General features: G+C 39.8%; 1 protein-coding gene across 1 annotated transcript; it reads left to right on the top strand.

Annotated features, from left to right (window-relative positions):
• Positions 1-12166: 12166 nt before the first annotated feature.
• On the top strand, positions 12167-16141 carry LOC311495721 (intercellular adhesion molecule 2-like). Its single transcript, XM_084555282.1, has 4 exons — positions 12167-12463; positions 13298-13561; positions 13638-13922; positions 14880-16141. The coding sequence occupies exons 1-4, from the start codon at positions 12391-12393 to the stop codon at positions 15050-15052; spliced, it is 795 nt and encodes a 264-aa protein (XP_084411408.1). The 5' UTR covers positions 12167-12390; the 3' UTR covers positions 15053-16141.
• Positions 16142-24194: the final 8053 nt, after the last annotated feature.

Genomic DNA, 24194 nt, shown 5'->3' with positions numbered 1-24194 from the left:
TGACCGACTGCTTTTTCACTTTGTATCCTGGTTTATTTTAGAGCTTGGCCTCAGTTGACCTTGTATGTCTGCGAATTTAAAACGTTCATATGGTAAATTGATTAGTTTGGGATCTAGTGAGTTTGGAGGCAGATGGAGTCAAGTCAAATGTCACTAAACGTTCTTTAACGGGCCTGAAAGCTGAGGTTTAAATACGACTTCTGGTACGTACAGCTTTCTGGAAAAAGGGTGATTATGTTTGCTTGCAGATCCTGCAACTACGTCACTTTAGGGTTAACTTTCTAGCGTGATCAATCTGTCTTTCAAAAACCTCACAGGATACTTCCTCCATGTGCAAATGTGTCCTTGATGATGATGATGAACATTTATTTGTGGTGTATTTCTAAGAAGAATCATTGAACCTCAGCTGTAGTCAGTTCCTCTGGTGGGTCCGCTGAAGTTCAATGAACTAATCGTAATGTTTGTGACACGGATTAGAGACGACTGTGAAGACCGTGGCCATAAATGGATCTGCATCGGTACTTGGATAGACTCGAAGGAGCCAAAAGTGTGCCAAAAATACATTTTCCACACTATTACACTGGGACTGTTGACACAAGGCATTTTGGCTCCATGGCTTTATTCTGATGCATATTTCTAATCTTACAACATGATCTCCTCCTCACAGAGCTCGAAAATAGTCGTCGTTTGAGTCTGCAAAATCTCCTCTGGTCTCATTAACAGGCAGATTCTGTTTGCAGAAGTGTTGGTTTTTGTTTTGTTCATCGTTGTGAGCAAATGCTACAGTTGTGGTGAAAATCCCAAGAGATCGGCCACTACCAATCACAGAGATCACATTTCTTCCCCATTCGTTAGCGGTGACCATTGACCTGTGTCTGAACGTTTCTATGCCTTCCACCGCTGTTACCTGACCAACTGTAGAGCTGTATGAACCGCAACTATGTTGTTCTGTGTTTTAATATACAGGAAAACAGAGACAGTCAGTTTCTCAAATAACCACACCAGGCGAGTGTTGCCTTGTTTTCAGGACAAGTACAGTAAACAAACAACCCCAAAGTCAAAAGCATGAATTCATTGGATAAAAACTTTAAATGTGAAGGATTGATGATCACTGTCTCCCAGATAAAAACAGCATTTCATGAAACCTTATGCAAGACAAGTTTCTAAATGAAAGGTTATGGCTCTAATTTCTGGTAGTGGTACTACAGACTTGTGAGGGCTCAAGGGTGTCCCTAATCCCGACGGTGGATTCATAAACAACAACCAAAGAGAGAGAGGCCTTTAGTTGCTTGGAAGTTACCCTGGTTACCCTTCATGACCTCTGAGTCTATCATGTGTCTTTCTTTTGATCGTTGCTGGTCGACCTCTCCTGTGGAGGGTAACAGTCGTCTTAAATCTCCTCCATTTGTTCACAATCTGTCTGACTGTTGATTTTAAACTCTTTAGAGACGGTTTTGATAGATATGTAATATTGGCTCATTTTCCTTAATGAAATATAATACACAAGTATTATATTGGGTGGCACAGTGTTTGCGCTGATGCGAATCCAGTCCTGGGGGCCTTTCTGTGTGGAGTTTGTATGTTCGCCCTGTGTCTGCATGGGTTCGTATATATGTGGCCCTGGGATAGACTGGTGACCTGAACTCTCACCTGATGACAGCTGGGATAGGCTCCAGCCTCCCGCGACCCTTCACAGGACAGGCAGTTACAGAAGAAGAAGCCAAGTATAATATTTCTGTTTCACTTGCTTGACTGGGTTTTCTTTGTCTACTTTCAGAAATTATGTGATGTTTTGAGTGATTTTTATGCCAAAATATAAAGTCTGAAGGGTGCAGAAAATTTGGGTTGGTTGCACTGTACGCCGTTTTATCAGACTCCAAACCTGCACACATAAAAACAAGCCACTTTGAGGTTTTTGCTGTGACTGACACACAGAATACTTAAAGAAAGCAGTGCCCCACCTACCACTTCCCCTTCTTTTAGTAAATATAAAAGGAGTCTTTCTTACTATTTTTATCACTTCAACTTATTGTTCGAGACCCTCTCCATCCAGCGATTATCACCACCAGACAGACTGTTTGCTTGTTTACCCACAAAAGGACATAATGTTGTTCTCTTCCACAGTCTTGTTTGTTTCTTTGATGACCTTTCAGCGTGACCTCCATGTGTCCGGCTGTGGTAAGTTTTATTTATTTAATTATTAGAAGAAGTATTTAAATATATTGTTTGTTTAACCACAAAAAAAAAAAAACAGTTTAATTTTTCTTTGTTTGGCCTTGATTGTAATCCACCTGTGGTGTACACTGTCATCCATGGACTGTATATATGTAAGATAATATAACAAACCAAGAAAGTAGATCACATTAAGTCATGGAAGCTAATGACAACACTAATATGGTTTGAAAGCTTTGCTGAAAAGGTCCAGAGATACCTTAAACTACATGCTCTATAACTTTATTGATTGATTTCTGTGGTTAATTAGCAATAATAGAATATATAATGAGAGAGATCAAAATGACAGACTGCATAATCAGAACATATTTTGTTAAAGGAGTGTGCTTGTATAGAATTCAATTATTTTTTAAATTAAAACTATTATTCTGCTTAAAAAAATATGAATACATTTCATCAACAGTTAACAGTATATATAGTACTTTAATGTTTGGTTTCATTCATGAAGGACATTGTGTGTGAAGATGTTTCACAGCAGTTATTGTTTATCTTACAGATCAAAACTGTACAGATAAACCTGTATTCACTCCATCCAGTCTGGTAGTGAAGTATGGAGACCCAGCCTCTGCTACATGTGTTCCTTGTCATAATTCCTGCCAAGACATCGTATCTGGTTTGGAAAAATCTCAGGGAGTGATAACAGAAAATGGAAATACATTTGTGTGGACCGTTGACAGAGTGACTGAATGGGACTCAACTATCACGTGTTATTACAACACTGATGATAAACAGTGTTGTACCTACCTGCCTGTAACTGTCTACCGTAAGTAAACTTGATCAAAACACTTTTAACATTGATGGTTTTATCATTTATAATCAGAATGTATTCTCTCCTTTAGTTCAGATTCACAGTAGTTACAGGGATTTATAGTCTCTAGTTTGCTTTGTGTGTCTCTCTACATCTTTGTCTTCGTCCTTGTCTCCTCAGAGCCTCCAGAACATGTGTCCATCAGCTTTGTAGATCACACTGGACCGGTGATTGAGGGTCATCAGTACCAGCTGCAGTGTACCGTGAAGAACGTAGCTCCTGTTAAAGACCTTGTTGTGACCTTCTACAGAGGAGAGACAGCACTGGATCAACCCCAGTCTATAAGTAGTGAACGCTATAAACCAGTGACTGAGACCTTCACTCTGAACATCACTGCTAGTAAAGAACATGATGGAGCTCAGTACTGGTGTGAAGCCAAACTAGAACTGGGACCTGAAGGACCACAACCCCCTCCAGTGGTGAAGTCAGAAAACATCACTGCTACAGTCTACTGTGAGTCTGACAAGAAAAAACTACTTTAACACCTTTGTTAATCATTTCACTCCACTTGCTTTGATGGATGAAGTCCTTTCATTTATTCATTGAAGCTGTTCCTAACCTGGGACCTTATAGTGACAAACACACATACATATATTTCCTAACTGTCCACTTCTCCTCAGCTTTACAGAGATTTATTCTTTGGTTTGCAGGTCCAAGACTTTACTGTTTTGGTTTTCTCTCATAGTTCTGACCAGAATCACTTTCTGTTGCAGAAGACAGCTGTTTATAGAGCTATAGAGTTTATACTAACTGATCATCAACAAACTGAAGGACATTCTCCAGCTCAGGTTATGGTCACTTTCCCTCTGGATGACGCCTTAGTGATCAAGCTTTAACTTTTCTGGCTAATGTTGGTTCAAGATCAGTTAGCTAAGTTAGCAACATGATTGTTGTTTAAGTTTATTTCTAAGAGACAGTGAACAGAACATCTAAAACATTTTACACTTAACTGTTTTTATCTCAATGACTTTTATTCACTGGGACTCTGAACCCTCTTAAAGTCACTCTACGTATATCAGGGTCCCCCAATTAATTTTACCAAAAGGTTGAATATTGTGAAGCATTTACATTTACATACCACAATAAGACTTACAAATGGACTTTCACTCCGTAGTCAGTGAGAGAATGTCAGCGATGGTCTGAGTCAACATTTCTGAAGTAGCTGGCATTAAAACTGGTAACATGCATAGTGTTGACGTGCTGCTTTACTGAGTACAGAGTTAGAAACATCACTGTGATGACAGTAATGAGATACTTTCTACTATAATGTTCCAACGTGTGTGTGTCAGTGGATAATGTGTTGAAATAACTTGTTCTATTTCTTCTTCTCTCAATCAACACACAGATGGACCTAAGCTACTTGTGTCAGCAAATGAAAACATCACAATCACAGTAGGAGACACTCTACTTCTGAACTGCTCAACTGAAGGAAACCCCAGACCCTCATACTCCTGGAAGCTCCCAGCAGGAAGAGATAACTCCTCCTTCAATGACAGCATTCTCACCATCCAGTCTGTGAGATCTGATCAAGGAGGGAATTATGTTTGTACCGTCAGCAACGAAGTGGAGACTGTCACTGTGAATTTTAACGTGGACGTCCAAGGTGAGTGTTTTTATTTCTAGTTATCAAAGGTTATGATTGTTACTGAAAACTGAGCAACCACAATGTTGCTTCCAGTATTGCTACAGCAGTTGAGAATTAATAATGATTCATGTAAAACCAGGAAGGAAGTTCATTATGACGGTTTCATTATGTATAAATCCGATGTATAATGTTCTCTTTTCTTTTTTTCTTTAACCATACCTCTTACCCGCCTCTTCAGACAACTTCCACCCAAACATTATAGCGGTGATAATAGCAGCTGTTGAGGAAAAACTGGTTTCTAGGAAAGCTTTGTATTCTACTATCAAATTCACCATGCTGATAGCTAACTTGGAGGTCATGGAGTTATGGTTCAAGTGTCGAATCGCTTTTTATGTGACCAGGTCTTGACATGAACACAAGCCAATAAGCTAACAGCCTACAAGGAAACTAGACATCAACTCATAAACATGGTGAACTAGCCAAACGTACTTGATCACATTAAGCCATGAAAGCTAATGACAATCCAAATATGGTTTGAATGCTACATGCTTAAACTACATGCTCTGTAACTTTATTGATTGATTTCTGTGATTCATTCATTCATTTTCTATACCCGGTTATTCCTGTTAAGGGTTGAGGGGTTCTGCTGGAGCCTATCCCAGCTGTCATCGGGCGAGAGGCAGGGTTACACCCTGGACAGGTCGCCAGTCCATCGCAGGGCTAACACAGAGACAGACAACCATTCACACTCACACCTACGGCCAATTTAGAATCACCAATTAACCTAATGAGCATGTCTTTGGACGGTGGCAGGAAGCCGGAGTACCCTGAGAGAGCCCATGCAGACACAGGGAGAACATGCAAACTCCACACAGAAAGGCCAGCCAGCCCATGGATTCGAACCAGTGACCTTCTTGCTGTGAGGCATCAGTGCTAACCACCTCGCCACTGTGCCACCTGATTTTTTGTGATTAATTATCAATAATAGAATATATAACGAGAGAGAGATCACAATGACAGACTGCATAATCAAAATGTATTTTGTTGAAGGAGTGTGCATGCACAGAATTAAATAATTATTTTTGTTTCATGAAAATTCTCATTCTTCTTAAAAAATATGAATACATTTCATCAACAGTTAACATTGTATAGTACTTTAATGTTTGGTTTCATTCATTCATCAAGCTGTTCCTAACCTGGGACCTTATAGTGACAAACACACATACATATATCTCCTAACTGTCCACTTCCCCTCAGCTTTACAGAGATTTATTATTTGGTTTGCATGTCCAAGACTTTACTGTTTTGGTTTTCTCTCATAGTTCTGACCAGAATCACTTTCTGTTGCAGAAGGCAGCTGTTTATAGAGCTATAGAGTTTATACTAACTGATCATCAACAAACTGAAGGACATTCCCCAGCACAGGTTATGGTCACTTTCCCTCTGGAGGACGCCTTAGTGAGCAAGCTTTGACTTTTCTGGCTAATGTTGGTTCAAGATCAGTTAGTTAAGTTAGCAACATGATTGTTGTTTAAATTTATTACTCAGAGATGACAGTGAACAGAACATCTGAAACATTTTACACTTAACTGTTTTTATGTCAGGGCACAGTGGCCTGGTGGTTAGCACTGAGGCCTTACAGCGAGAAGGTCCCGGGTTGAAATCCATGGGCCAACTGGGCCTTTCTGTGTGGAGTTTGCATGTGCTCCCTGGGTCTGCATGGGTTCTCTCCGGGTACTCTGGCTTCCTCCCACCAAGACATGCTTGTTAGGTTAATTGGTGATTCAAAATTGGCCCTAGGTGTGAGTGTTCCAAACACAAACGGTTGTCTGTCTCTCTGTGTTAGCCCTGCAATAGATTGGAGACCTGTCCAGGGTGTACCCCATCTCTTGCCCGATGACAGCTGGGATAGGCTACAGCAGACCCCACGACCCTTCATAGGAACAAGTGGTTACAGAAGATGAATGAATGAATAAGTCAGTGAGAGAATGACAACGATGGTCTGAGGCAACATTTCTGAAGTAGCTGGCATTAAAACTGGTAACATGCATAATGTTGACGTGCTGCTTTACTGAGTACAGAGTTAGAAACATCACTGTGATGACAGTAATGAGGTACTTTCTACTATAATGTTCCAATGTGTGTGTGTCAGTGGATAATGTGTTTAAATAACTTGTTCTATTTCTTCCTCTCTCAATCAACACACAGATGGACCTAAGCTACTTGTGTCAGCAAATGAAAACATCAAAATCACAGTAGGAGACACTCTACGTCTGAACTGCTCTACTGAAGGAAACCCCAGACCCTCATACTCCTGGAAGCTCCCAGCAGGAAGAGATAACTCCTCCTCCAACGACAGTGTATTTACCATCCAGTCTGTGAGATCTGATCAAGGAGGGAATTATGTTTGTACCGTCAGTAACGAAGTGGAGACTGTCACTGTGAATTATTACGTGATCGTCCAAGGTGAGTGTTTTCATTTCTAGTTATCAAAGGTTATAATTGTTACTGAAAACTGAGCAACCACAATGTTGCTTCCAGTATTGTTACAGCAGTTGAGAATTAATAATAATTCATGTAAAACCAGGAAGGAAGTTCATTGTGACTGTTTCATTTTGTATTAATCTGATGTTTAATGTTCTCTTTTCTTTTTCTTTAACCAGACCTCTCACCCACCTCTGCAGCCAACATCATCCCATACATTATAGTGTGGATAATAGCAGCTGTTGTCCTGATTACCTTGATCACAGGATACATCCAATATAAAGAACACAACCGAACTGGACAATACAACCTGAGGGCCGTTTTCAAATTACATACACAACACATTCCTGTACCTGTTGAAGGTTAAAATTACACGAAGGCATGAAATGCTGATGGAACCTCTGAAACTGTACACATGAGGAAAAACATTTTTCTCGGAAAGCTTTATATTCTACTATCAAATTCACCATGCTGATAGCTAACTTGGAGGTTATGGAGTTATGATTCAAGTGTCGAATCGCTTTTTATGTGACCAGGGCTTAACACCAACACAGGCCAATAAACTAACAGCCTACAAGGAAACTCGACATCAACTCATAAACATGGTGAACCAGCCAAACTGAGGTGTGTGGAATTTATTTTGCTGCAATGCTACCAGCACATGTGTGCAACTTGATGGGTCACCACTAGTGCGTATTGCTCAGTTTTACAGCACAGATAATGAAAAGGACTATACTCCCTCCCCTCTCACATTCATCTTTTTCTCTCTTCTCATTCTCCTCACTGTGTCTCTCATCATGGGTTCATGAACATTAACATTAGTCAATGTGAGAGAGGCCTTTAGTTGTTGTAAAAGTTACTCTGGGTTCCTTTGTGACCTCTCAGACTATTATGCATCTTGTTTTTGTAGTGATCTGTGTCAGTCAACCTCTCCTGTGGAGGATAACAGTCGTATTAAATCTCCTCCATTTGTTCACAATCTTTCTGACTGTTGATTTCTTGATTTCAAACTCTTTAGAGATGGTTTTGTGACCTTTTTCCAGCCGGATGATCAACAACAACTGTTTTTCTAAAGTCTTCAGAAAGCTCCTTTGTCTGTGCCATCATACACTTTGACAAACATGTATTGTGAAGATCAGACTGTAACAATCCTGATTTGTTTTTTAACTAAACAGGGCACTGAATGAGCCCTGGGCTCTCTCCTTGCTGCAATTGTTTGTCTGAGTAAAATGTGAGTTTAGTTTTATTACAGTGTTACCTATTTTTTCTTTAGATGAAACCAGCATCAATTGCCTGCCATCCTCACCAGAAATAAACCCAGATAAACCAGATCTTACAGTGTCTCATTGTGCCTGATGGCAAAACTGTAGTGATAACAACTTCCCTGGTACCCAGCAACAACACTTAATACAGTTTGAGACGAGCTATTTTACAATCCCTATTCATTTTGTTGCAATTTCGATTCTTATGATTAATCTTATTCTGCTTAGCTAAAAGTGTCTGCCCAGGACAAACTGCACGGGCGAAAGGCATCAAACCTGGTAACTTGGTAGAAGTCCTAGCATTTCACTTTGCCAAGGTGTCAATACATACCTAAAGCTAGGTGGTGCTATAATAAGCCAATTTACGTTTTGGCTCATATCTTGACAACCGTGTGCCCTGGAAACAAAATTCTTTCTCCCTCTGATTTCTTACATAAACCTGGTTCTAACTGACGAGGCCACACCCATTTCCGCCTGACATTGTTTTCCGCAATTTTGAAAAAATTGCACCTCAAAGCAAAATAAACTCATCCAGTTCTTCCAGTTCTCACCAAACTTGGCATATATCATTTAAGGACAAAGATAATGAAAAGTTTTCCAAAGAACTTTAGCAGGGTTATTAATTTCAAAGTTAATGGCTGCTCAATTTTTATGCCGTGCAACAGTATAACTCCAAAGCTAATTTTTTGTGAAGTATATACCCAAACTTATTCAAACTTTATATCACTGATAATATGATTCTGTACAAGTACCCCAACCCTTGGTCTCTCGGGGGCGCTACAAAACCAACATTTCAATATCTCAAAAACTGCAATAGCTAACTTCATGAAAACTGGCATACACAATCTGTAAGATATTGTGTAGACGTCCATCGAGCTGCGTGACATTACATCTACAGGGGGCGCTACAGGTGACACAAACATTTCATATGACTTTAAGGCCTATAACTTTTGAACTATTCACCCAATGCTTATGAAACTTAGCAACTGTCATAATATGCTTGAGTACAATCGTGCTGAGTTTCTGTGGGGCTGTGGGGGCGCTACAACAACTGCATGTTTATATCTCACAAATCACCACAGTAAACTGCTTGAAAGACAATAATAATCTGTGGATGACTCCTTACAAGCCCACCAGGTTTTGTGCAATACGCTCTATAGGGGGCGCTATTGGTGACGTGTGAATATTTGAGTCCTTTGTCCTACTCAGTTGGCAGACCCAGCTTTCCCCTAGTCACACGTCTCCTCCTCTTGTCAAGTCTTTTCCCACCTGCTTTAGCGTATGACTCCCTCTAGTGGCAGACTGAGGCGATGGCATCTTTGGAAGACTACATACAAGCCCACCAAATTTCGTTGCTTCCGACCCACCTGACTCTCAATCACTTGTCAGCTGAAGGATTCCTCCACAGACACTTTGCCTCCTCTCAGGCCATGTCCGATCCGCTTATGCCTCTGTGTCCCGTTCGGGGACAGCTTCGCCATGGCATGGACCCCTGTATGATCGCTTACCATCATCTAGTTAACTTTGAAACTCCCCATTAATATCTTTTAGAGAAGTTTGATCAGATTAGTTATCATAGTTAATCCACTCCTGTTAGTTTAAGCCATAATACATCTCCATCCTTCACCACTGCTCCGCAAACACTCCTAATTTATAACAACAAATAACAAATCCTACATCTTCAACAGACTTGAAAGCTGAGGTTTAAATACGACTTCTTCTGGTACGTACTTGAGGAAGGGCTCTCTGGAAAGAGGGCAGTTATGTTTGCTTGCAGGCCCTGCAACTGCTTCACTTTAGGGTTAACTTTCTAGCACGATGAATCTGTCTTTCACACACCTCACAGGATACTTCCTCCATGTGCAAATGTGTCCTTCATGATGATGATGAACATTTATTTGTGGTGTGTTTCGAAGAAGAATCATTGAACCTCAGCTGTAGTCAGTTCCTCTGGTGGGTCCGCTGAAGTTCAATGAACTAATAGTAATGTTTGTGACACGGATTAGAGATGACTGTGAAGACCGTGGCCATAAATGGATCTGCTTGGATAGACTCAAAAGAGACAAAAGTGTGCCAAAAATACATTTTCCACACTATTACACTGGGACTGTTGACACAAGGTGTTTTGGCTCCATGGTTTTATGCTGATGATGCATATTTCTAATCTTACAACATGATCTCCTCCTCACAGAGCTCGAAAATAGTCGTTGTTTGAGTCTTCAAAATCTCCTCTGATCTCATTAACAGGTGGATGCTGTTTGCAGAAGTGCTGCCACTCGCTTGTTGGTTTTTGTTTTGTTCATCGTTGTGAGCAAATGCTACAGTTGTGGTGAAAATCCCAAGAGATTGGCAGTTAAACCAGAGCATCGGCCACCAATCACAGAGATCACATCTCTTCCCCTTTCGTTAGTCGTGGCCATTGACCCGTGTCTGAACGTTTTTATGCCATTCACCGCTGTTACCTGACCAACTGCAGAGCTGTATGATACATGGTTACTGCAGCGTGACCTCAATCGCAAGTGTAGCCTATTTTTATACAGGGCGTATCCAAATTGTCTTCAAACTTTTTAATGTTTAAGTGATTATCATCTCCATCATCTATGGAAGATTTCTTTGACTACTGAGTTCATTGTAAGTATGTTTAAGGAGGTACCCCTGCTCAGACAGCTTTAATATGTCCAAATAACACCATGTGAGCTAGAGTGGGACAAGAAAGTGGACCTGCCATTTTAATCACAAGCCACCATCTTCAAGGAAGGGAATTAAATAAATTTAAGATAGAGGAAACATGATAAATACCTTCAAAAGGTGACTTTACAAAACTTTATATTCTGCAGCAGGTAATCTAAAAACAAAGTACAGCGTCCTGCTTTTATGAGACAAAGAGAAAGAAAGTGAATAAATTATTAAGCACAACACATACTGTATAGTAGGCAATATCACAGGCAGTGGTGCTACAGACTTGTGAGGGCTCAAGAGTGTCCCTCATCCTGACGGTGGATTCATAAAGATCAACCAAAGAGAGAGAGGCCTTTAGTTGCTTGGAAGTTACCCTGGTTACCCTTCATGACCTCTGAGTCTATCATGCATCTTTATTTTTTAGTGATCTTTGTCAGTCAACCTCTCCTGTGGAGGTTCACTTGTCTTAAATCTCCTCCATTTGTTCACAATCTGTCTGACTGTTGATTTCAAACTCTTTAGATTGATATGTAATATTGGCTCATTTTCCTTAATGAACAAATACACAAGTATTATATTGGGTGGCACAGTGTTTGCGCTGATGCGAATCCAGTCCTGGGGCCTTTCTGTGTGGAGTTTGTATGTTCGCCCTGTGTCTGCGTGGCTTTGTAATATTTCCTAACTGTCCACTTCCCCTCAGCTTTACAGAACTTTAGTATTTGGTTTGCAGGTCCAAGGCTTTACTGTTTTGATTTTCCCACCATACAAAGACATGCTCATTAGTTCATTGGTGATTATAAACTGGCTGTAGGTGTGAGTCTGAATGGTTGTCTGTCTCTCTGTGTTAAGCCTGCGATAGACTGGAGACATGACCTTTTGACCGATGACAGATGGGATAGGCTCCAGCCTCCCTCTACCCTTCACAGGACAGGCGGTTACATAAGAAGAAAACAAGTATAATATTTCTGTTTCACTTGCTTGATTGGGTTCTCTTTGTCTACTTTCTTTGCGTGATGGTTTGAGTCATTTTTATGCCGAAATATAACGAGTCTAAAGGGTGTCGAAGTTTTGGGTTAGTTCCACTGTACAGTGTTTTATCAGACTCCAAACCTGCACACATAAAAACGAGCCACTTTCAGGTTTTTCGTTGTGACTGACACACAGAATACTTGAAGAAACCAGTGCCCCACCTACCACTTCCCCTTTTTATAGTAAATATAAAAGGAGTGGTTCTTACTATTTTTATCACTTCTGCTTATTGTTGCAGACCCTCTCCATCCAGCGATTATCACCACCTGACAGACTTTTTGCTTGTTTACTCACAAAACTAACAGGAAATAATGTTGTTCTCTTCCATAGTCTTGTTTGTTTCTTTGATGACCTCTCAGCGGGACCTCCATGTGTCCGGCTGTGGTAAGTTTTGTTTATTTAAATATTAGTAGAAATATTTAAATAGGGCGGCACAGTGGCGTGGTGGTTAGCACTGATGCCTCACAGCAAGAAGGTTCTGGGATCTAATCCATGGGCCGACTGGGGCCTTTCTGTGTGGAGTTTGCATGTTCTCTCTGTGTCTGTGTGGGTTCTCTCCAGGTACTCCAGGTTCCTCCCACCGTCCAAAGACATGCTGGTTAGGTTAATTGGTGATTCTAAATTGAGGGCAGGTGTGAGTGTGAATGGTTGTCTGTCTCTCTGTGTTGGCCCTGTGATAGACTGGAGACCTGTCCAGGGTGTAGCCCGCCTCTCGCCCCATGACAGCTGGGATAGGCTCCAGCAGACCCTGCGACCCTTCACAGGACAAGCGGTTACAGAAAATGAATGAATGAATATTTAAATATATTGTTTGTTTAACCACAAAGACCAGTTTAATTTCTCTTTTATTGTAAACCACCTGTGGTGCACACTGTCATACATGGACTGTATATATGTTAGATAATATAACAAACCAAGAAAGTAGATCACATTAAGTCATGGAAGCTAATGACAATCCAAATATGGATTGAATGCTTTGCTGAAAAGGTCCTTTGATACCTTAAACCACATGCTCTATAACTTTATTGATTGATTTCTGTGGTTAATTAGCAATAATCAAATATATAACGAGAGAGAGATCAAAATGACAGACTGCATAATCAAAACATATTTTGTTGAAGGAGTGTGCTTGCACAGAATTAAATTCCTATTTTTTGTTTTATGAAAATTATTCTTCTTCTTAAAAAATATGAATACATTTCATTGTTTAACTTACAGATTTCAACTGTGCAGATAAACCTGTATTCACTCCATCCAGTCTGGTAGTGAAGTATGGAGACCCAACCTCTGCTACATGTGTTCCTTGTAATAATTCCTGCCAGGACATCGTATCTGGTTTGGAAAAATCTCAGGGAGTGGTAACAGAAAATGGAACTACGTTGGTGTGGACCGTTGACAGAGTGACTGAATGGGACTCAACTATGACGTGTTACTATACTGATGATAAACAGTGTTGTACCAATCTGTATGTAACTGTCTACCGTAAGTAAACTTGACCAAAACACTTTTAACATTGAAGGTTTTATCATTTATGATCAGAATTTATTCTCTTCTTTAGTTCAGATTCACAGTAGTTACAGGCTGCAGTGTACCGTGAAGAACGTAGCTCCTGTTAAAGACCTTGTTGTGACCGTCTACAGAGGAGAGACAGCACTGGATCAACTCCAGTCTAAAAGTAGTGAACACTATAAACCAGTGACTGAGACCTTCACTCTGAACATCAATGCTAGTAACGAAGATGATGGAGCTCAGTACTGGTGTGAAGCCAAACTGGAACTGGGATCTGAAGGACCACAACCCCCTCCAGTGGTGAAGTCAGAAAACATCACTGCTACAGTCTACTGTGAGTCTGACAAGAAAAAACTACTTTAACACCTTTGTTAATCATTTCACTCTCTTGCTTTGATGGATGAAGTCCTTTCATTCATTCATTCAATCTGTCCACTTCCCCTCAGCTTTACAGAGATTTATTATTTGGTTTGCAGGTCCAAGACTTTACTGTTTTGTTTTTCTCTCATAGTTCTGACCAGAATCACTTTCTCTTGTAGAAGGCAGCTGTTTATAGAGCTATAGAGTTTATACTAACTGATCATCAACAAACTGAAGGACATTCCCCAGCACAGATTATGGTCACTTTCCCTCTGGAGTACGCCTTAGTGAGCAAGCTTTAACTTTTCTGGATAATGCTGTTTCAAGATCAGTTAAGCTAGCAACATGATTGTTGTTTAAGTTTATTTCTAAGAGATGACAGTGAACAGAACATCTAAAACATTTTACACTTAACTGTTTTTATCTCAGTGACTTTTATTCACTGTGACTCTGAACCCTCTTAAAGTCACTCTACATACAGTTTATCTAATTAATTGATACCAAAGGGTTGAATATCGTGAAGCATTTACATTTACATACCACAATAAGACAAATGGACTTTTACTCCTTAGTCAGCGAGAGAATGACAGCGATGGTCTGAGGCAACATTTCTGAAGTAACTGGCATTAACACTGGTAACATGCATAGTGTTGAAGTGCTGCTTTACTGAGTACAGAGCTAGAAACATCACTGTGATGACAGTAAAGAGGTACTTTCTACTATAATGTTCCAATGTGTGTGTGTCAGTGGATAATGTGTTGAAATAACTTGTTCTATTTCTTCCTCTCTCAATCAACACACAGATGGACCTAAGCTACTTGTGTCAGCAAATGAAAACATCACAATCACAGCAGGAGACACTCTACATCTTTTGTATTATTCTAACATTTAATTTTCTTGTCTTTTCTGTACCTCTCACCCACCTCTGCAGACAGCATCATCCCATACATTATAGCGGGGATAATAGCAGCTGTTGTCCTAGTTTCCTTCGGACTGACCATGGGATACATCCGATATAACGAACACAGCCGAACCGGACAATACAACGTGAAGGACATTTTTCATTTCCGTACACGACACAGTCCTGTACCTGTTGAGGGTTAAATTAACATGAAGGCATGAATGGACCCAGATGGAGATGGACCCTCTGAAACTGTACACATGAGGAAAAACATTTTTCTAGGAAAGCTTTGTATTCTACTATTAAATTCACCATGCTGATAGCTAACTTGGAGGTTATGGAGTTATGGTTCAAGTATTGAATTGCTTTTTATGTGACCAGGATTTAACACCAACACAGGCCAATAAGCTAACAGCCTACATGGAAACTAGACATCATCTCATAAACATGGTGAACTAGCCAAACTGAGGTGTGTGGAATTTATTTTGCTGCAATGCTACCAACATATGTGTGCAACTTGATGGGTCACCACTAGCGTGTATTGCTCAGTTTTACAGCACAGATAATCAATAGGACTATACTCCCTCCTTCTTCTCATTCTCCTCACTGTGTCTCTCATCATGGCAGATCCGTGAACATTAACATTAGCCAATGTGAGAGAGGCCTTTAGTTGTTGTAAAAGTTACTCTGGGTTCCTTTGTGTCCTCTCAGACTATTATGCATCTTTCTTTTGTAGTGATCCGTGTCAGTCAACCTCTCCTGTGGAGGGTAACAGTCGTATTAAATCTCCTCCATTTGTTCACAATCTGTCTGACTGTGGATTTCTTGATTTCGAAGTGTTTAGAGATGGTTTTGTGACCTTTTCCAGCCGGATGATCAACAACAACTCTTTTTGTCTTCAGAAAGCTTCTTTCTCTGTGCCAAAATACACTTTGACAAACATGTGTTGTGAAGATCAGACTGTGACAAATCTGATTTGTTTTTTAACTAAACAGGGCACTGAACGACACCAGAGTCTCATTACAGTGACTGGGAACACTTCTGAACAGGTGGAGTCTAATTTGGCCTTGAAATGAACTTGTAATCCTGGAAATGAACTTACTTTTGCAACTCTCTGATATGTAATATTGGCTTATTTTATGTATAAACATATACACAAGTATAATATTTCTGTGTTTCTTGTTTGTTTGGGTTTTCTTCGTCAACTTTCAGGTCTAAAAATTCACAAAAACCTTGAAGCGACACTGTATATCTGAAAGAAAACACTTTGGTGGAGAGGCCTTTAATGCATTTTATATTCTACTCTATTTTATATTTTATAGATGAGTCACATGTTTTTATGTAAAATGAAAGTGTTTTGTGAGGAAAAAATAACTTTGAGACTCTGGTCAAAAGTCAAAAAGGTTTCTTTAATCAATGATTCCCAGAGAGTCTAATCACAGTTTCTCTCTGGAGAGAAGAGAAGCTCCTCTGGCTGTCTCCTCTATACACATGGCTTTTATACAGATAATCTTGGTATGTGGTTTCCATGGTAATGTGAGTTCTATCAGTCCCTTATCACTTGTTGCTCGTAACATCCTCAGTGCAATGACCATGTGAAGGCAGAAGAACAGGTGAGAAAACATTGTGAATCCAACCATAAAGATGTTACATAAAGATGTTAAATAAAGGATTATGCATAGGTTATACATTTAATTGTCATTGTTATACAAGTGTATATGTGTTTCTAGTCTAAAGTTGAAGGTAAGGTGAGCATAGAACACAATCGATGATACAATCAGTAGTATTGTTCTATCATTTTGCTGAGTAAAGCTGCACAAATGGTAGCGTTTCAAGAAAAGTACCTAAAATTAAAACAGCAGTAAATGTGAATTTAAACCACTGCCGTCCACACACAAGTTTTGGCCTATTGCTTGTTCTAGAAGCAGACCTTTCTTATCTCTTTCCTGCTTCCATGCTTCAACAACCATGTATGTACAGTACAGTCACAATATTTATTATTATTATTATTATCATTATTTTCTGGGTGTTTGGTATGTGGGTTTATAATTTGTGTACATGTATGTCTGACAGTGCTGTACGCGATGGAGATGTCAATTTCCCTGCGGGAACCTCCCAAAGGGATCAATAAAGTTGTCTATCTATGTCTATCTATCTTCCTCAATTTAGTCAGTTTATTCCAACCCCCTTCCTCTCCAGCTCTTTGCCAGAAGAGGCAGAACTCCATATCTTTTAATATTTAATATTTAGATTTAATATTTTTGTTCCGTATGTTTCAATAATTTTGTCATTTTGCACCTCCAAAGTGGTAGATATGTGGTCCTAAATCAAAGGGCACATACACCCACACCAAAAACTATTTTCATTTCAAATATATAGCTTTATTGTAATCCCAGTTGTGTTGACCAGAGTCTCTCACCATTTGAATGGTACAAACAGGAAAAACCAAGGAGGGATGTGAGAGCTTGCACAAAGCTCTGTAGTTCAACTTTTCAATGACGGGAAATGGGTTTGGAGAATGATTTGATCACAGTCTTGACAGAAACACAGAGACTCATTCAAATCTTCAGCTTTTATTTATGTTAACTTCTGTTTTACAAACATAAATAGTGAAAAGATGAACTGAACTAAATATGATGTATTCATGTACATATTAAAAAGTCAGAAAGACGATTCCTGCACTTTACTTGTTTATTTAACTTTTAATTCATTATTAATAATAAAATAGCTCAAATTATCCAAACATCTATATTTTTTCCTAAACTATGACACTGTACAGCGATCAGATTGATACCCTGTTGTATCTTTAATTCATTTTTATTCCCTATTGTCCCTGAAGTTCTCAAACTCAAACACAGCAACTCCTCTGCTGCTACCTCTTTAGGATCATCTAGTAAAGGACCCACAAAGTGTATATGTTATAACCACGAGAGATTAAACTCACAGAGGATGTGACCTGATGATCTGAAATTATAATCTACCACCATCTAGTGGCGACGTGTCAGTACTACATTATTAAATGGAGGCATTGCTTCAACACAGGCTGCTGCTTTCTCTCAGTCCTCTCTGCATATTAAAACAATCTGAGCACATCCTAAATTGTAACTACACTTTGTAGCCTTAACAAACTCCACAGAGTTAAACCTTCCAGCAGCTTTGAGGATGCAAAGATGATGATGGTGACGACAACAACCAGCACGAGAACTGGTGTGAAGACTGAGACAAAAAATGGTAAGACTTTTATTTAATTTTTATTGTTTTTATTGTTCTATTGTTCAAGTTGTGAATCATTGTGGCTCTGGAACCAAGTTAGTGGCTGTGAGTTGTTCTGACTTCACCACTGGAGGGAGTTGTGGTCCTTCAGGTCCCAGATCTAGTTTGGCTTCTCTCCAGTACTGAGCTCTCACCACTACCTTTTTATTTAATAAAAGGAAGGAAGTGTTAGGTGAGATGCCGCTGACATCTTCAGTACTCTGTGTGTCAGTCACAGTAAAAACCCGGATGTTTCTGTTATTTATGTGCATGGATTGTGAGTCTGATTAAACATGATCCAGTCCCACTCTAAAGTTTTCTACATTTGCGCATAAAATGACTCAAAATCTCAGTGGATTTTCACTTAAGTCCTGAAAGTAGACAAAGAGAACCCAATCAAACAAGTAAAACAGAAATATCATGCTTGTGTATTTGTTTATTCATGATAATAAGCCAATATTACATATCAGAGAGTTGCAAAAGTAAATTCACTTCCAGGATTACAAGTTCATTTCAAATTAGAGTCCATCTATTCATAAGTGTTTCCAGTCAGCATAATGAGACTCTGGTATCATTCAGTGCCCTGTTTAGTTAAAAAAACAAAAAAACAAATCAGATTTGTCACAGTCTGATCTTCATAACACATGTTTGTCAAAGTGTATGATGGCACAGACAAAGGAGCTTTCTGAAGACTTTACAAGTTGTTGTTGATAATCCGGCTGGAAAAAGGTCACAAAACCATCTCTAAAGAGTTTAAAATCAACAGTCAGACAGATTGTGAACATTGTTTCCCTCCACAGGAGAGGTTGACTGACACAGATCACAACAAAAACAAGATGCATAATAGTCTGAGAGGTCACAAAGGAACCCAGAGTAACTTTTACAACAACTAAAGGCCTCTCTCACATTGACTAATGTTAATGTTCATGAATCTGCCATCATGATGAAAGATACAGTGAGGAGAATGAGACGAGAGCGACAGGTGAGGGAGTGTAGCCCTAATGATTATCTGTGCTGTAAAAGTGAGCAATACGCGCTCGTGGTGACCCATCAAGTTGCACATATATGTTGGTAGCATTGCAGCAAAATAAATTCCACACACCTCAGTTTGGCTAGTTCACTATGTTTATGAGTTGATGTCTAGTTTCCTTGTAGGTTGTTAGCTTATTGGCCTGTGTTGGTGTTAAATCCTGGTCACATAAAAAGCAATTCAATACTTGAACCATAACTCCATAACCTCCAGTTAGCTATCAGCATGGTGAATTTGATAGTAGAATACAAAGCTTTCCTAGAAAAATGTTTTTCCTCATGTGTACAGTTTTTACTGTAAATTTAACCTTCAACGGGTAGAGGAACGTGTCGTGTATGTAAATGGAAAACGTCCTTCAGGCTGCTATTACCCCCGCTATAATGTATGGGATGATGTTGTCTGCAGAGGTGGGTGAGAGGTACGGTTAAAGAGAAAAAAAGAAAAAAAGAAAAGAGAACATTAAATGTCAGAATAATACAAAATGAAATAGTCACAATGAACTTCTTGATTTTACATGAATTAATATTAATTCTCAACTATCAACTACCAAGACTATCACCATAGCAATGACGCTGTTCCAGAGAAGCCGTGACAACCCACTTTCCTCCGTCACAAAGACATTGTAAAGTTGCAATCTACCGCCTTGGCCGTACACCTACAACGCTCTAAAGTGTCCTCACTGGGTGTTTGAGTTGCAGACCACGCAACGTGTGCCTGTTAACCGATCCAGGTGAAACCAGCCTGGCGGTGCCTTTCTTTAGATGAAACCAGCATCAATTGCCTGCCATCCTCGCCAGAAATAAACCCAGATAAACCAGATCTTGCAATGTCTCATTGTGCCTGACCGCACAACTGTAGTGATGACAACTTCCCTGGTACCCGACAACACTTAATACAGTTTGAGACGAGCTATTTTACAATCCCTATTGATTTTGTTGCGATTTCTATTCTTATGATTAATCTTATTCTGCTTAGCTAAAAGTGTCTGCCCAGGACAAACTGCAAGGGCGAAAGGCATCAAACCTGGTAACTTGGTAGAAGTCCTAGCATTTCACTTTGCCAAGGTGTCAATACATAGGCCTACCTAAAGCTAGGTGGCGCTGTAATAAGCCAATTTTTTTGGCTCATATCTTGACGACCGTGTGCCCTAGAAACAAAATTCTTTCTCCGTCTGATTCCTTACATAGTCCTGGTTCTAACTGACAAGGCAACACCCATTTCCGCCTGCCATTTTTTTTTTTTTCGGCAATTTTTAAAAAATTGCACCTCAAAGCAAAATAAACTCATCCAGTTCTTCCAATTCTCACCAAACTTGGCATATATAATTTAAGGACAAAGATAATGAAAAGTTTTCCAAAGAACTTTAGCAGGGTTATTAATTACAAAGTCAATGGCTACTTAATTTTTATGCCGTGCAACAGTATAACTCCAAAGCTTATTTTTTGTGAAGTATATACCCAAACTTATTCAAACTTCATATCACTGATAATATGATTCTGTACAAGCACCCCAACCCTTGGTCTCTAGGGGGCGCTACGAAACCAACATTTCAATATCTCAAAAACTGCAATAGCTAACTTCATGAAAACTGACATACACAATCTGTAAGATATTGTGTAGACGTCCATCAAGCTGCGTGGCATTACGTCTACAGGGGGCGCTACAGGTGACACAAACATTTCATATGACTTTAAGGCCTATAACTTTTGAACTATTCACCCAATCCTTATGAAACTTAGCAACCGTCATAATATGCTTGCGTACAATCGTGCTGAGTTTCGTGAAATTTGGGCTGTAGGGGGCGCTACAACAACTGCATGTTTATATCTCACAAATCACCACAGTAAACTGCTTGAAAGACAATAATAATCTGTGGATGACTCCTTACAAGCCCACCAGGTCTCGTGCAATATGCTCTATAGGGGGCGCTATTGGTGACGTGTGAATATTTGAGTCCCTTGTCCTACTCAGTTGGCAGACCCAGCTTTCCCCTAGTCACACGTCTCCTCCTCTTGTCAGGTCTTTTCCCACCTGCTTTAGCGTATGACTCCCTCTAGTGGCAGACTGAGGCAATGGCATCTGTGGAAGACTACATACGAGCCCACCAAATTTCGTTGCTTCCGACCCACCTGACTCTCATTCACCTGTCAGCCGAAGGATTCCTCCACAGACACTTTGCCTCCTCTCAGGCCATGTCCGATCTGCTTATGCCTCTGTGTCCCGTTCGGGGACAGCTTCGCCATGGCATGGACCCCTGTATGATCGCTTACCATCATCTAGTTAACTTTGAAACTCCCCATTAATATCATTTAGAGACATTTGATCAGATTAGTTATCATAGTTAATCCACTCCCGTTAGTTTAAGCCATAATACATCTCCATCCTTCACCATTGCTCCGCAAACACTCCTAATTTGTTATTTCAGGTCTCATCATATCCATTATATTTGATTACACACATGTGAATATATTCTATTAGTACTTCATTTATTTGTAGTTGTCACTTCAGTAAATAAATAATTATTCATACTTAACAGGTTGTGATGTTATTTTACAGCGGAGCATTAATGGTATAAGTTGTGTTAAAGAATTCATCCCTTTAGTTATTAAATATATTTAACCGTGTTCTTCCTACAATAAAAGGAGGTGGTGCCCTAACGAGACATTTAAAAGGTATAACAAATCCTACATCTTCAACAGGCTTGAAAGCTGAGGTTAAAATACGACTTCTTCTGGTATGCACTTGAGGAAGGGCTCTCTGGAAAGAGGGCTGATCTGTTTGCTTGCAGGCCCTGCAACTGCCTCACTTTAGGGTTAACTTTCTATGCATCTGTCTTTCACACGCCTCTCGTGATACTTCCTGATGATAAGCATTTATTTGTGGTGTGCTTCTAAGAAGAATCGTAGAACCACAGCTGTAGTCAGTTGAGTCCGCTGAAGTTCAATGAACTAATAGTAATGTTTGTGACACGGATTAGAGATGACTGTGAAGACCGTGGCCATAAATGGATCTGCATCGGTACTTGGATAGACTCAAAGGAGCCAAAAGTGTGCCAAAAAAATACATTTTCCACACTATTACACTGGGACTGTTGACACAAGGCATTTTGACTCCATGGTTTTATGCTGATGATACATATTTCCAGTCTTTCAACGTGATCTTCTCCTCACAGAGCTCAAAAATAATTGTTGTTTGAGTCTTCACAGTCTTCTCTGATCTCATTAACAGGCGGATTCAGTTTGCAGAAGTGCTGCCGCTCGCTTGTTGTTTTTTTTTTGTTTTTTTTCATTGTGAGCAAATGCTACAGTTGTGGTGAAAATCCCAAGAGATCGGCAGTTAAACCAGAGCATCGGCCACTAACAGTCACAGAGATCACATTTCTTCCCGATTCGTTAGCGGTGACCACTGACCCGTGTCTGAACGTTTTTATGCCTTCGCTGTTACCTGACCAACTGTAGAGCTATATGAACCGCGACTATGTTGTTTTGTGTTTTAATCCAATGAAGAAAATACAGGAAAACAGAGACAGTCAGTCTCTCAAATAACCACACCAGGTGAGTGTTGCCTAGTATTGTGGTAAACAACCCCACTATATTTGCAGTTTGTTTGTTTGTCTGCAGAACTGAAAATGTGTGCAGAGTAAATACATGGTTACTGCAGTGTGACCTCAATCACAAGTGTAGCCTATGTTTATACAGGGCGTATCCAGATTGTCTTCAAACTTTTTAATGTTTAAGTGATTATCATCTCCATCATCCATGGAAGATTTCTTTGACTACTGAGTTCAGTGTAAGTATATTTAAGGAGGTACCCCTGCTCAGACAGCTTTAATATCCAAATAACACCATGTGTGCTAGAGTGGGACAAGAAACTGGCTCTGCCATTTTAATCACAAACCACCCATCTTCAAGGAAGGGAATGAAATAAATTTAAGATAGAGGAAACATGATACATACCTTCAAAAGGTGACTTCACAAAACTTTATATTCTGCAGCAGGTAATCTAAAAACAAAGTACAGCATCCTGCTTTTATGAGACAAAGAGAAAGAAAGTGAATAAATTATTAAGCACAACACATACCGTATAGGCAGTGGTGCTACAGACTTGTGAGGGCTCAAGAGTGTCCCTCATCCTGACGGTGGATTCATAAACATCAACCAAAGAGAGAGAGGCCTTTAGTTGCTTGGAAGTTACCCTGGTTACCCTTCATGACCTCTGAGTCTATCATGCATCTTTATTTTTTAGTGATCTGTGTCAGTCAACCTCTCCTGTGGAGGGTAACAGTCGTCTTAAATCTCCTCCATTTGTTCACAATCTATCTGACTGTTGATTTTAAACTCTTTAGAATGATATGTAATATTGGCTCATTTTCCTTAATGAACAAATACACAAGTATTATATTGGGTGGCACAGTGTGGTTTGAGTCATTTTTATGCCGAAATATAACGAGTCTAAAGGGTGCCGAAGTTTTGGTTTAGTTCCACTGTACGGCGTTTTATCAGACTCCAAACCTGCACACATAAAAACAAGCCACTTTCAAGTTTTTGCTGTGACTGACACACAGAATACTTGAAGAAACCAGTGCCCCACCTACAACTTCCCCTTTTTATAGTAAATATAAAAGGAGTGGTTCTTACTATTTTTATCACTTCAACTTGTTGTTTCAGACCCTCTCCATCCAGCGCTTATCACCACCAGACAGACTGTTTGCTTGTTTACCCACAAAACTAACAGGACATAATGTTGTTCTCTTCCATAGTCTTGGTTGTTTCTTTGATGACCTTTAAGCGTGACCTCCATGTGTCCAGCTGTGGTAAGTTTGATTTATTTAATTATTAGTAGAAGTATTTAAATAGGGCGGCACAGTGGCGTGGTGGTTAGCACTGATGCCTCACAGCGAGAAGGTTCTGGGATCTAATCCATGGGCCGTCTGGGGCCTTTCTATGTGGAGTTTGCATGTTCTCCCTGTGTCTACGTGGGTTCTCTCCAGGTACTCTGGCTTCCTTCCACCGTCCAAAGACATGCTTGTTAGGTTAATTGGTGATTCTAAATTGACCATGGTG

The sequence above is a fragment of the Chelon labrosus genome (genome assembly GCF_963514085.1).
Source record: "Chelon labrosus genome assembly, chromosome: 2".
Lineage (NCBI taxonomy): Eukaryota > Metazoa > Chordata > Actinopteri > Mugiliformes > Mugilidae > Chelon > Chelon labrosus.
This window is presented reverse-complemented; position numbering and strand designations above follow the sequence as displayed.